The sequence below is a fragment of the Syngnathoides biaculeatus genome, chromosome 5 (assembly GCF_019802595.1).
Source record: "Syngnathoides biaculeatus isolate LvHL_M chromosome 5, ASM1980259v1, whole genome shotgun sequence".
Taxonomy (NCBI): Eukaryota; Metazoa; Chordata; class Actinopteri; order Syngnathiformes; family Syngnathidae; genus Syngnathoides; species Syngnathoides biaculeatus.
In genome coordinates, this window is record NC_084644.1 from 24,103,571 (window position 1) to 24,118,209 (window position 14,639).

The window sequence follows — 14,639 nt, forward strand, 5'->3', positions numbered from 1 at the left end:
GCTGCAAATTATTATTATTATTATTTATTTTTTTTTTTCCATCCATCCACTTTCTATACCAGTGTTGCGGTTGAACTGGAGCTTATGTCATGTGCATTTTGGAACGAGAAGTGAGAACTGTGTGACAGGTTTGCTAAACACTCATACACGTATACTGCTTTGAGTGTTTTCACCATGTAAATTATTTTTGACATAATCGAGTCAGGCGGCACGGTGGCTCAGCTGATAAAGCGTTGGCCTCACAGTTCTGAGGTCCTTGGTTCAATCCCGGCCCCGCCTCTGAGGAGTTTGTGTGTTCCCACATCCCAAGAACATGCAGCATTAATGGGACACTCTAAATTGCCCCTAGGAGTGTTTGTGAGTGTGGCTGTTTGTCTCAATGTGCCATGCGATTGGCTGGCCACCAGTTCAGGGTCTACCCTACTTCCTGCCCACCAGTTCAGGGTGTACCCCACCTCCGGCCCGTTAACACCTCTGATAGGCTCGTGAGGATTAGCGGCAAAGAAAATGAATGGATGGATGCATAATTGAGTCATTTTTTTTTTTTTTTTTGTGAGGAAACTGTCCTCCATTTGTGTTCCTTTTCTCTTTTAGTGTGCATTTAGTACCAGGCAGAGCCCCTACAACACAATACAAATCAATAAAATTGTTAAGGGGCATAAATCATAGTTGTCTTGCCTATCGGGTCCATGTATCATCAGCAAAATTGTCTCTGTCAATGTGTCCCGGGAATAAACAATTCAAACACACGATGCAGGGAATGCTGGGATACTGATGACACGAACAGTGTCTCGAGTACTTTTCAATCCATCACTTGACCAAATTCTAGTCGTTGCAGTATTCAAACTGTTGGAGAAGGTGTCACCCCATTTGACTCACAGTCAAATGTTCTGGATTTGAAACATGGAACAGGGCTTATTTTGTGGAGTTTGCATTTTCTGTCTCTGCTTGCGTGGGTTTTCTTCAGCTACTCTGGCTTCCTCCCACAGTCTAGAAACATCCATGTTGGGTTAATTGCGATTGACTTCTAATGTGTCCAGACTAACCCGTGCTTCTTTCCCAAATCCAGCTGTGATAGACTGCAGTTGACCCGCAACCTTAAACAGGTTAAGTAATGGATGAATGCCAAGTAAACTTGGAACTACTCTGTACACCAACATTAATGCAGTGTGTCCTGTATATGAGAAAGTACAATATTTTTCTGATTCAAAAGGGGGGTGGCCTTGCTGGTTTCCGGGACTGGAACAAAACATCCGCTACAACAACATCACTCTTGCTGAGGGGACAAAGAGAATCTATATTAGTGCATCATGGAGGGGAGCTCAATAGCGTTAGCCCGCAGGCCTCCCACTCCACCGCAGTGCAGCATCTCACCATCCACCTTGGCCTTTGACCAACGATTCACCTCGACAGCTAACGGGATTCTCCTTTTGGCAGAAATGGTAATTTTGTATATTAACTTGTATTCATTGCGGCTGTGTGACTGTGTATTACCATTAACATATACCCCCAAAGGTGATGAAAGATCTAAATTGAGAGAACTGTTAAACTTATGGAATAACTTGAAAATTGAAAAAAATAATTTTGGGATAATTCCCAGACAATTAAGACAGTCAGCACTCCTGACTGTCTCTATTTTTTTTTTGGCATGCCACATGTTAGGTGCACGGTCAAATTAATGGAGCAGTTGGGAAAATTAAAGACTGATGGAAAAGAGAGTGGCCAGAAAGTGAAAGTCAGAAAGAAGTACTAAGGAGATAGAACAGGAATGAGAACAAAAGGATGGGCTCTCGGCTTGTAGATGATACATCTGTGGGGGGGCACAATTGCCAGTGGATTATCACGAAACACGAATTTGCCAATTGGGAAGGCTTTCTGCATCAAGCTTGGCATTCATTCTCCGGAGATGTGCCTGGTGTCGTGACAATTTGGTGGCTGACAGTTGATCTAAAGATGCCTGCTGAGACCACCTCCAACTTTTGGTGTGGCTGGTGTCACGACCCATCGGAACGGAGGTAGGACCCAAATGCAGGATTCGGGAGATGCAAGGTGGTTCGGGGAAAAACGTTTATTATTAAATGGTCTGGGATCGGGCAGGCAGTCAGGTGCAGCAGCAGTAATTTGGACGTCGGGTGAAGAGAGCAGGTGAGCGGGCAGGCAGGAGTCAGTACATGGGAGATCGATCAAGGAAGGCAGAAGTGTCAAGGGAGTCAGGCTTACGGGGTCGGTCCGAGAACAGGTGGAGGTCGGTACACACGAGTCCGTTGAAACCGCGGCGTGGGCATAAGTCATTAACGAGTCCGTCGAAAGTGCAACGTGCGCTTGGCTTGGCAGCGGATCCGTTGCCTGTGCCGCGTGAGCAAAAGTCAGTGGCGAGTGCGTCGCAGTTACGACGTCAGCGTAGCTCAGCTGGTTCGCCAATCCTTGCCGGACCTGGGCCGTGAGAGCCACCAATTCGGCGCTTTGCTGCTCTATCTCAGCCCGCATTTCGCGGCAGAACACCTCATGATTTGGCGGCTCCTCCTCCCTCTGGGCTGGAAGCTTTGCCACCAGCTGCGGGTCTGCCAGTTTCGCCATTGCCGGCGAGGAGCGGGAGGACGAGGACGGCGTCTTTGTTGCCGCACAGCGGGATGCCAAAGGGAGCGCCCGGCCTGGGCGTCTCCTCTGGCCGCCACGCGGATGTCCCGGGTAGATGGCCAAGTGGGTTCCCACAAATGGGTTGGTGTACTCGGACCTATCGGGCGAAGACGCTCGGGTGCTGGAAATGTGGGGAGGTGAAGCGAACTGATTGGGATGAAAGATCGGGCGAAGAGATTCATAATCAAAATAATCGGAGTCGTACTCAGGCAGCCGGTCATACAAATCAAGGTCCTCCTCATAGTCCGAAAAGTCAGAGTCCAGAAGAATATGCGGTGCCGGACGGGTCGTGGTCGGGATGTATTCATAGCTCGCCGGCAGAGCATATGACACAGAAGCGGAGGACGTCATGGAGCCTGTCCTGACAGTCTTGGTCCTCCGGCAGTCGGTCTACCTTGCGTCGGTCCCGGCGATGCCGGGTCTTTCCTGCTGGGTCCTGTTTAGGCCAGATCGTTCTGTCACGACCCATCGGAACGGAGGTAGGACCCAAATGCAGGATTCAGGAGATGCAAGGTAGTTCGGAGAAAAACGTTTATTATTAAATGGTCGGGGATCGGGCAGGCAGTCAGGTGCAGCAGCGGTAGTCAGGACGTCGGGCGTGGAGAGCAGGTCCGCGGGCAGGCAGGAGTCAGTACGCGGGAGATCGATCAAGGAAGGCAGAAGTGTCAAGGGAGTCAGGCTTACGGGGTCAGTCAGAGAACAGGCGGAGGTTAGGAACTGCAGCAAATGCTTTTCAATGGATAACACTAAAGGAAGAAAAACAAATCTCCCCCCCAAACCTTTGGATCCTTAATTATTATCATTATTATTATTATTAGTAGTAGTAGTAGTTCTAGTAGTAGTAGTAATAGTAGTAGTAGTACTGTAGTAGTAGAAGTGGTAATACTAGCTGTATAAATTTTTTCTTCATTATTTAATATTTTAGGCCTGAAAACTGCCATAGTTTTATTTCCGTGAAGTCTAAAATAAAACTCAAAAAGAACTCTGGAGCAAATCGGATGTTAATCAGAAACATACCACTCTTCCCCCTCCGCCTCCTTATTGTCTTGCTTCCTTCCCAAATCAGGTGAGTAAAATAAGTCATGACGTATTTTGTCAAAACACAGTGATGGCAGTGGGAACTTGAAGCAGTCTTGGGATGCGTGATTTGAAGGTGCTTTGATGTTAAGATGGTTTTTTTTTCCTTCAACATGAAGGTAGAGATGGGGGGGGGTGAATCAAATAATTTGCATCGACTTGAGTTGCCAGTTTTATGACTTGGTTGTCAAATACTTAAAAAAAAGACTCGAGTCGACTTTAGACTTATACGCCAAGGTCGTCCTTTTGTCTATAATTGGATATCTGCATTTTAATTGATATATTTCCCCTTTTTTTTTGAAAGAGTGGAAGCAACGTTTGGGGTGGGAGGGTGGTGGGTCATTTGTGCCAAACTGGCAACACAGTCTCCGTGGTTGCACACCTGCCATTGTGCAGATTCCACCCACACGACCAAAGATGGTAGGTGCTTCAAAACTAACAAAATTTGGATTCGAACATCACTGATGATGTAGTGGTACACACGCCTGCCTTTGGTGCGGGCAGCATGGGAATGATTCCTGCTCAGTGATGGTGTTGATGATATCTGCCCTGTGACTGAGTGGCAACCTCTTCAGCGTGTTGTCTGCCTTTCACCTGAAGCTATCTGGGATAGGCTCCAGCTTTCCCGTGACCTTTGTGAGGATAAGCATCTTGGATGATGGATGGATGGATTCAAGGATTATGTTGTGGAGGAATTCTGCAAAAATAGGATCTACAATCCACAGAGGCGAGGTCAGATTTGAATCCAGGTCCTCAAAACTGTGAAGCAGATATGCTGACCAGTTGTCCAATGTTGTGCCACCTTTTTATATGTTCATGAAATATCTGCAGATGTTTAAAATTAGACTGACAGCCTGATAGCAATTCAGACATTTGAAATGAAACTTGCTGCCCCTCCGCCCAAAAGATTAATCTTGGGGCTGCTCCTAAAGAGGCAAAATATAGAATAATATAAACTTGCTTACTGAAAGTTGAAAGTTTGCATGTTCTTTTCTTCGGATACTCTGGTTTCCTCCCACATTATAAAAACATGCACAGTAGGTTAATTGAAGACTCTAAATTATCTGTATGTATGAATGTGAGTGCAAATCGTTTTGTCTATCTCCATGTGGCCTGCAATTGGCTGGTAGTCAGTTCAGGGTGTACCCCACCTCCTGCCTGTTGACAGCTGGGATAGGCTCCAGCACGCCCGCGACCCTCGTGAGGATAAGCGGCTAAGAAAAGGGATGGATGGATATTTTGTTGTAAAATATTTGCCATCTTGGCGGTGGTTAGGACAAAATATATTAAGAGAGAACAAGCGCAATGGAAAATTAAATTATTTCTCAAGCTGTATAAAAGATTGCACAACAATTGTAGAAAAAAATCTGCAATTTAGCAGGATGGCAAGACAAGATCTGTGTTATAGTGTGCATCCTGGGACTCGCATAGTCTCCAGGGTAAAATAATCTATGCTTAACCATCTGAGTCACAACAGGTTGATGACCAATTTTCCACCCTTAAAAACAGGCATTCATTGATACTTCACCCACCAAGGAGCAAACAATTTCAGCTGTTAATATGTTTTTCATTATGCTGTTAAAGCCTCGAAGGGTATTCACTTATTCATAGTATTTTGTTTTTGTTCATTAAAAATGCAGCGCTGACTGACCTTTTTTTTATCAAGTTTTGTATACATCAACAATAAGTACATTTTTTGTAGGTAATCCTGTAACAATACTTCAAGTGTTAGTGTACTATATTGAAAAAAATGTGAAATAATGATGATAATAATAGTGACTGATCTTTTACCCAACTAATTTATTCTTTTAAAAATCTGTGCAAAAACATTAAAAAAATAAGCAATTTCTGTCTCAGGTGGCTGTTTATGAAATGTTATTTTCCCACTACATTGGGCAAACACAAACATCCTGTGCATTGTCTGGGGTCTAAGTTGCCTCTATTGATGAAAAGTAGAGAGAAACCATTTTAAAAGATATTAATTATTGGCTCTTTTTGACTAAAAGTAGACTGCTATTGGTCCACTGGGGTCCAGATGTTGTTCAATGTCCTTCAAACTAAGATGTCAACCCAACAGTCTTGGCCTTTCCTCTCATTTCCTGCAGGTCTGTGGGATGTTGGTGTGGATTCTGCTAGCAGGCACAGAATATTTTCATCTCTCTGCTCTCTGCTGGGTTATGTTTGTTTCCATCTCGTGCTGGGTCATTACCATTTGCCTCTTCATTATTTATCTCACTGGAGCCCAAAACAGGACACCCCGAGTGCCCTGGACCACACTGGTAAAACATAATTAACAGCATGTGTGATGTTTATGTTGAAAACTCAAATTCTTCAGGATGTGGCTTTGGGTTGATCTTATACTTACCATTCTTTGGGAAAAACAAAATTTATGATTGCATTCAGTCAGTCTAATAATATGTTGAGTGATATACTTTCACAGTGATTGATGGTTCTGATTTGATATTGAAACAAAGAGCCAAACTAGTTTTGCTTTTCATTTGTGTTTTTTTTTTATGTTTGTCTTTTCTAGTCTCTGTGTTTGAATAGCAGCGCTACAGCTCTGTACCTGCTCACCGCAGTGCTGGAAGTCCTCTCGCTACAGAGTACTGTCACTGGGCGACATACCCACAACTGCTGGACTGCATCTATTGTAAGAGCTACTGTGTCATAAACATTTGTATGATCACGCTATACTTCACAGTCTCTACACTGTACCTGGCCATACAGTCTGAAGAGACAAGGTCGATTATTCCACAAAGGTTTTCTCAAAGCGGTTTTACAGTAAATACTTTGTATGTAGATTTGATGTCTGAATTCATTTGCTATTCAAAGCAAAGCAAAGGATCTCTTGTAAATAATAATAAAGACTAGTAGTGTTTCAATGTTGTTTACTGAAGGGTTGTGACTTAAAGCAGTAGTGGAAGGCATAAGATGGGTCCTAAGGTGTTTGAAAAAATACTGTGATCGCTGAGTTACTGTACAGCACTGGTAGGTGCCATGAGCAAGGCTTGGCCACTGCCAAGAGGGGTGTGGTCAGGCGACTGCTCTGCATGGTAACACCTGTCACCTGTCACAGCTGTTTCAAATTCAGACTGTAATTAGACTGGAATTCAAGTTGGAGTTTTTGTCACTGGCGTTTGCCAGTTTCTCGCATTGGATTAGTGAGTTGAATTCACTCACTGTGGGACTTTACGCTTCTACGCCCTAGCGTTTCTGTGCCTCTGCCTTGTCGGACTGCTACACCATGTATGACCCAGTTTCCGGAATAAACCACGTTGAACATTATGCCTTTGAATCAAAGTCCTGCATTTGGGTCCACCCCCGCACCGCAGGTTCCTGACAGAATGAACTTGCCAGAACAGGACCCAGCGGGAAAGGCGAGGCATTGCCGGGCACGTCGCCGGGGACGTCGCCCACCCCAGGACAAAGCATCTCCTATTTGGGTGGGCTCCACTATATCGTCCTCTTCTCCCTGGTCACCCGCACCGCCCGTGCGTCATGATTACGTGCCAACCACGACCTGCTCACCACTGCATATCGTTTTGGACTCTGATTTTTTGGACTTTGAGGAAAATCTAAATGAATATGACCGGTTGCTGTGATTTGGACATTGACTGTGAATTTTCTCTCCCTGTGATCAGTCCCAGTCTGTTTGTGTCGCTGCCCTGCGCCTCCAGCTCCCAAGTGCCTTTGCCCGGTACATCCAAGTCCTCGTCCTCCAATCCTTTTTTGGGAATCTACCCGGGTCCTCCACATGGGAGCCAGAGGAGACGCCCTAGCAGGGTGCCCCCTTGTGCCTCTCGCTGCGCACCGACCGCGACCGCGGCCTGACCTACTCGGCCGGACGCCTCGCTTTGAGTGGCCTAAACCGCTACCACACAGACTGGGGTCGGGGGATCGATCAAGGAAGGCAGAAGTGTCAAGGGAGTCAGGCTTACGGGGTCGGTCGGAGAACAGGCGAAGGTCGGTACACACGGGTTGACGATCAGGGATACTAGAGTGCTGGAACGGGACATGAACCTCAACGATCTGTCCGAGAACCAGTCGTCATCGGGGTCCTATATATACAGGGGATAATCAGCCCGCATGAGGCGCAAATGTGTGCCTCCCAGTTAGCGCGACCGCGTGGGCACCCCCACAGCCCGGGCTGGAGCGGCAGGATCATGACAGGAACTACTGTACAGCAAATTACATCGAGGATATCTTGCAGACCTGGCATGTCCCACTGGAGCTCAGTCATGTGGGAAGGAAGGGCATTTTCCAAAGTGCTCCTCCAAAGTTTACTGCATGGACTGAGGATCATGGTATTACTTTCTCAATATACTGTATTCTCTTTCACCATTTTTCAGTGTTTTGCCATCCTGACTACAGTGTGCTATGGAGGCAGCAGCCACCTCAGCTACCAGGCCTGGAAAGCCAACAAGGAGGCGTGTTGAGATCTTGTCTTCTTTCCCTTCTTTGTCAAAGGTTAGGCTTCTTTGAAGGAAAGGAGTGACACTTATTCTTGTCAAACATGTACACCTAGTTTCCTTGTGGCAAGTTTTCAGGAAAACCAAACAAAGGGGTAAAAGAAATAGCTACGCAATGAGAAGTTTTTTCTTTTTTTTAACTGGCTCAGAGATGTTTATTTTTCTCATGAAATCTTTCTGCTTTATGCAATTTCTGTTTTGCTACAACAATATTTCCACTTTGATTGGTCACTTGTCACTTCAGCCCAGATTCTTTCTTTTCATTCTTTCTCCAAAAAAGGCACCAAAACGGCTGCATGTGACAAGCGAAGCCGAGCAAAAAGACGCAAAAGACCTTGATACCTTCACTTTAGCAGTAGCTAAAAATAAAGCACTGAATATGGCCAGCTCGAGTTTCTTCACAGCCGTCATCTTCATCCTCATTTCATGTGTTTCTTCCTCAGTTCCATGATGACACTCTGGCTCAAACTGAAATGGCTCAACAGAGTTGATCTCAGCCAGTTAGCACAAACTGTGGCTATTGCTAATCCCCATCCCCATTTAACGTCGCTACTCAGAATACACTGTGCCCTATATTGAAATTAAATATTTTAAAAATATACAAAACTGGAAATGATTATCAAAAGTTATGTTCCTTAAGTCAAAAGAGAGATACCGTATATGCAGTCTCAAATATCACTGCAATTGGAGCTCACTTTAAAACTGTTCAAAATTGCATTTACTTTTCAGTTTTTAAGCATACCATAACATTAACCTAAACATCTGTCATAATTTGCACATTATTTACTGATTGTTTTAGAACGTGATGTAAACATTATTTGTAAAAGCATATTTGGGAAAAAACAAACAGTGAATTTATGCATTTATTTTATTTATGGGATTAAAAACAAGGTCAAATTTTAAAACCATCATTATATTTCATGCCTGATGAACAAGTATACATTTTATTCATCATGACTTAAGTAAAACTGGCATTTGTGGAACTTATCGGCGAGTTTGTCACCCCCCAGTGAGCTCCCAGCTCAGTAATCCCATTCCCGTTGAAGCGGCCACTGAGGAGTCGGAGTTCGGCATCCTGAAAGTCTTGGTAAAAGTTGAAGGAAATCTGCAAAAAGCCGTCAAAAGTTAATATCGGGTTGTTTTGATTCATTTAATTCAATTTGATAATCATCACCTGTCCCGGCTGGCCACAAATGAAATGGTGGCCTTTGCTGGTGACGAAGATCAACTGATAGATATAGTGGGAGTGTTTCCCAGACACCTGAAACACAGAAACAAATATGAGGATTTCAAATGCATGTGGGCCCAGAATCAAAATGTAGAACTTGGGGACTTGGAAACAAGTTTCAAGCAGAGCTTCCACAAAGGAAGTCCATGGGAATGCCGTCTAAGTGAGTCTGAAACCTGGACAATTCTTTCTCCACTGTGCAAGTATATTTCAAGCGGTGTGTTATATTTTTGGCCCACCACGTTGGTCCAGACGGATTCATAGCGCAGCTGAATTCTGAAACAAAATACAAATACACAAACAAAAACACATAAACACAAGTGAAAATATTATCGTGCAGATAAAACTGAACTGGAGAATTTTCGAACCAATTGAAGGAGAAAAGCCCTCCCCAACAATGTAAGAGTTTGATTTCTCCTTAACCCGAACTGCTGTGATTCTGCCAACTCCTTTTGTTTCAAATGCGTTCCCAGAACCACTTCCAACAGGAGAGGAAAAGGAGGAGTGGTCCTGGACAGCTGCAGGGTGGGTGACACAATCTAGCCATTAAACTACTGCGGCTTCTTGACTAAAATGACAAACGATTTCGAAATGTATATTCACATTCACTTCAAGAAAAGTGTTTCTGACGTTGTGCCAGGCAAGTTCCACAGAGCATGATGAGGAACAGATAAAAAAAACATTGTGGTGCTTGCAGTGGCTCGGCACTGAAAAAGCCAGAACACATTAGCTTTAGTAAAATGAGTAAAATAATCAAATACAATTCCAAAGTCATTAGAACGGACATTAAAAACAAGCATGGTTTGAAGGAACAGTGACATTACATTAGATTACAAACAATAAGATTCAAACACATTAATAATTCAATTGTAAATATATACACTATATGTACAACAATACAATTGTAATTTTACCATTGACTTGTGTGAAAAGAAACACTTAAAAAGTGAACGAATAGACTGAAGAATATCCTTTATAGCGCTGGAACACCCTCCGTCTTCTCATTGTCACTGACACACACAAGCACACGCCTACACACGCACGCACACACACGCACACACCAATAAAGTATACTCTTTCGTGGTGGCCTCTGAGAGCTGAATAATAACATCGTATTTCTTTTTTTTTTATGGATTTTGTTCTGAAACTACTGTACAATAAAAGCTGAAGGAAAGATTGATGTTTTCGCCTCATTATTTACGACATTTGTTAAATTTACCCAGTCAAATACCTTAGTACAGGATTTTTATTCAGGTTGTAAATTAAATTAATTGCATGATATATATATATATATATATATATATATATATATATATATACACACGACCTGACGTAATTGTTACTAGTGGTAAAGTTGCCTAACTTTGGCGCAGGCAGTGTGGGTTCGGTTCCCACACAGTGACAGCTTGAATGTATGATTAATGGTGTGCCATCAGTCCAGAGTGTGCCCCAAATCAAAGAGAATATGCTCCAGAATCCCACAAACCTGAGCACTGGGAAATGGATGCATGGATGGCTACATTCTCTCATGTTAATGAATTCACATAGATAATAATATCGAGAATTATAATAAACACTCGACCTCTGACAGATAAGAGAATTTAACTCGGACTTTGTTGTACCTTGTTCTATTGGAGTAACCATCTTGGCATGTGTGCATGATTTGCCGTACCCAAGTGGAATTCTTTGAACACAGCAAACTTCCTGTTTGCATTTTATTTTACAGCTGTTGTTCTCATACATCATGTAGCCATTGGCATTTCATGTTTGGAATGTGTCACGATCCTCCCGGTCCAGCCCTGGCTGCGCGGGTGCCCGCGCAATCGCGCTGATTGGGAGGCACACACCTCATGCTGGCTGATTGGCCCCGGTGTATATTGGACCATGGGGACGGCTGGTCTGGCGCCAGATCGTTGTGGTTCATGCCCCATTCCAGCACTCCCGTATCTCTGATCGTTTTCCCGTGTTTACTGACCACCACCTGTTCTGACTGACCCCGTAAGCCTGACTCCTGATATTCCTTCCTGCTTTGATCGTGATCGATCTCCTGTGTACCGACTCCTGCCTGCCCGCGGACCTGCTCTCCACGCCCGACGTCCTGACTGGAAAAACCCCCTCAAAACAGAATTATCTCTGCGTCTCCTGACTCCAGCATTTGGGTCCTACCTCCGTTCCGATGGGTCATCACAGAATGTCGATGAATGAAAACTAATACCATCTTTTATCACGGAAGTTAGGCAGGCGAGTGAACTGATACACCAGTGATTTCATCAGAGGCACTCAACCTGTCATTGTCTCTCTCTATTGTTGTTTGTATCGTTGTCTTATTGTGTTTTTCAAATGCATATTTGTCAGGCTCAGCAATGTCGATGTATTTGAGACCTGGGACTTCAGTGGGGATTTCAGTGACCCAATCCCACCATTCATACCACATACCACTACTATCATGTCAGAATTTATCAAAATATCCCAAACCACAATATAACAATGTTGGACATTACACACGTGTATTTTATTTTATGTTATTTTTTGTCATTATTTATTAGTCAGCGATAGCTCCACTGCATCTTTCAGTAGCTGTACTTGGTTTCGTATGAAACTAATAACACAGGTTTTGGCTATTGGTGTACACGGCACTCATGAACGTCTACTTCTGTGTCGCTACTCCTTTGTCATTGAAGCACACGGGCAAAAAAAAATTTGAATCATAAACGGACGCTATCTTCTACCGACCCTTACAAGTTTCCTGCCTCGAGCCACAGTGACATTTCCCACATATGCACAAATCACGTGACAGCTCAAACAATCACAATAAACAAATTAACATGAAAAAAGTCACGTTGCCCAAATTTAATAGATTGACCCTTTATATGGCACACATGAAAGCTACTAATTGTTATACTTGCAAATACAAAAAATGTAACTTCTCTTTTACTTCAGTTTTTTATTTGAATACAATTCCACTCTTTTCATGAGTTAAATTGTTCTCAAAGATAGAAGCACATATTTGTGTCATACCAAACACAGGCATTCCGGAATCCCCAAGATGGCACAATGGACGATTGATTAACATGTCTGCCTCACAGTTCTGAGGACCTGGGTTCAAATCCTTGCCTGTGTGAAGTTTGCATCTTCTCCTCGCGACTGCATGGGTTTTCTCTGGGTACTCTGGTTGCCTCCCAAACCCATAAACATGGATGCTAGGAAGATTGCAGAACCCTCTGTCACTGCACAACACTGGTCAGCAATTAAATTGATCATCAGAATCCACATACACATTATGCAATGACTGTAGCCTTGATTTGTCAAGCAGCCTGAGTATGTAACGTAAACCATCCATCTTTTCATTTCCCACCGCTTATCTGAGGTCGGGTCATGGGAGCATTAGCTTTAGAAGGAACGCCCAGACTTCCGTCTCCCCAGCTACCTCACTCTTCCAGGGGGATCCCGAGGCATATCCCAACTGTTGGCGCAGGCACCTCGTGAGGAATAACTTTACTTATTTTATCTTATCGACAGAGGAATAAACACGCTGCTCACTTCAGTCACCATGGAACTGGAAGGAGAAGAACTTGATTGACACACACATTTACACTGATCAGTGCAGTGACGTATGAGATCACGTCAACACTTGATCTCGTGCTATACAGGCTGTTCAAAATCTCGTTTATACAATTTATATGCTTACATACATATTCTGGAACACAGTTTGTGATCTATTGTTACTTTCAAATACCTCATTCCATGTGTAGCTGTTAAGCAGTGTTTTTCATTTGGTTCAGACAAATACTGTGATAATCTGCTCACTATCCAACATAAGTCAGGTCTTGTACACGTAATTATGTAAATAAGGCTTCCTACCACCTCACGATACATCTTTACATCAACAGGATCGGCTTAACTGTGATGATCAAGTTTCTGTTCACATGCCCTTGATTTACATTCAGTCATACCAAATTTTTCCAATACCTTACAGATGTATCTGCTTTGACTCATTTTTACAACTCTTTCACTTTGTTCGAAATCAATACCTAAGCAATGTTTGATTTTCCCAAGGTCCTTCATTTTGAACTTCACAGCCAGTATTTACTTTACATCTGATAGTAAATCTTTGTTGGTTTAAGCAATGATAAGGTCATCAACCTGTATTATTAATATTGCACAAAACCATTTTCACATAGGTGGTCACTTAACATCTGGTTCCAGTTTCTACCGGATTGCTTTAAACTATATAGTGATTTGTTCAGTTTACACACCAGTTTTTCACCATTGTCTTAGTGTTGCTCAAAACCTTCAGGTTGTTCAATATACAGTTCACAGTGAATAGGAGCATGTAGATATGCCGTCTTAACATCCATCTGATGTATGTTAAGATCATGTTATCCTGGCACTTGCATCAAAGCATGAATCAAAGTCAGATTTGTAGTTGGTGAGAAAGTTTCCTTGTAGTCTACTCCCATAGCTTGGTTATAACCTTTAGCAACATATCTTGCTTTGTAGGCCTTTGTCTCATCAGCATTATTTTTGACGGCGCAGACCCCCCACTGCATGTTTACCTTCTGGTAGACTAGTCAATGTGAATGTGTCATTCTCCTTAAGAGAATCCATCTCCTTTTTCGTAGTTTTAGTCCAAGCATTTGAGTTTTGAAGTTTGGGGTACATCGTACAGTCTGTAACAATAGTCTATATTATCTTTCAATATTTGGTCACTTACGCAGATACATAATCGGAGAGGTACAATGGTGGTTTCCTGTCTCTTTTAGGGTATCGAGACTCACAACCTCCTCCTCAATCTGAAGTTTCTGTCTGAGCAATTTCTCCGTCTTTTTCACTCTGGTCTGTGATATTTGTCACCTGACATGGAAGGCTCATCTCTCCTTTTATCAACATCATCACAAGCTATTGTTTGATCACTCTGGGTTTCCTGTTCAACAACATTCTTTGTAACAAAGCTGACCAGTCTATGCTTAATGACCTTCTTTGTGCCTGATTACTAGATAGATAGACTAGATATGATGGACTATTTTTGTCGTATCTAACAAAAATTCCTTTATCACATCGCAAGTCAAATTACTTTTTGTCATGTTCGTATGCAAAGCACATCGAGCCAACCAGCGTAATCATCCCTTAATATCTTTAGGGCTTTTCTCCCATCGTCAGCTGCCTCTTCCATAATAACGGATAAACTTTTATCCTCCAAGAACTGAATCATTTCAACACACGTCTCC

At 43.2% G+C, this 14,639-nt stretch overlaps 2 protein-coding genes across 6 annotated transcripts; one reads left to right on the plus strand and one right to left on the minus strand.

Annotated features, from left to right (window-relative positions):
* The first annotated feature begins 1,294 nt into the window (after window positions 1–1,294).
* On the plus strand, window positions 1,295–8,735 carry cmtm8b (CKLF-like MARVEL transmembrane domain containing 8b). Of its 2 annotated transcripts, XM_061819898.1 has the most exons (5): window positions 1,295–1,442; window positions 5,820–5,993; window positions 6,245–6,364; window positions 8,064–8,181; window positions 8,627–8,735. In XM_061819898.1, the coding sequence occupies exons 1-4, from the start codon at window positions 1,311–1,313 to the stop codon at window positions 8,148–8,150; spliced, it is 513 nt and encodes a 170-aa protein (XP_061675882.1). In that variant the 5' UTR covers window positions 1,295–1,310; the 3' UTR covers window positions 8,151–8,181; window positions 8,627–8,735. The 2 variants fall into 2 exon arrangements, with proteins under 2 accessions (XP_061675882.1, XP_061675881.1); XM_061819897.1 differs by lacking the exon at window positions 8,627–8,735 and having other exon boundaries at window positions 8,064–8,204.
* A 385-nt stretch (window positions 8,736–9,120) lies between these two features.
* Window positions 9,121–14,249, minus strand: LOC133500776 (zymogen granule membrane protein 16-like). Of its 4 annotated transcripts, none has more exons than XM_061819894.1 (7): window positions 14,126–14,248; window positions 12,767–12,967; window positions 12,526–12,611; window positions 10,042–10,118; window positions 9,588–9,687; window positions 9,358–9,444; window positions 9,121–9,288 (listed from the first exon to the last, which is right to left on the minus strand). In XM_061819894.1, exons 2-7 carry the CDS (start codon window positions 12,786–12,788, stop codon window positions 9,142–9,144), a joined length of 519 nt encoding a protein of 172 aa, XP_061675878.1. In that variant the 5' UTR covers window positions 12,789–12,967; window positions 14,126–14,248; the 3' UTR covers window positions 9,121–9,141. The 4 variants fall into 4 exon arrangements, with proteins under 4 accessions (XP_061675878.1, XP_061675877.1, XP_061675879.1 ...); XM_061819893.1 differs by having other exon boundaries at window positions 12,687–12,967; XM_061819895.1 differs by lacking the exon at window positions 12,767–12,967 and having other exon boundaries at window positions 14,126–14,249.
* Between the last annotated feature and the right edge of the window lie 390 nt (window positions 14,250–14,639).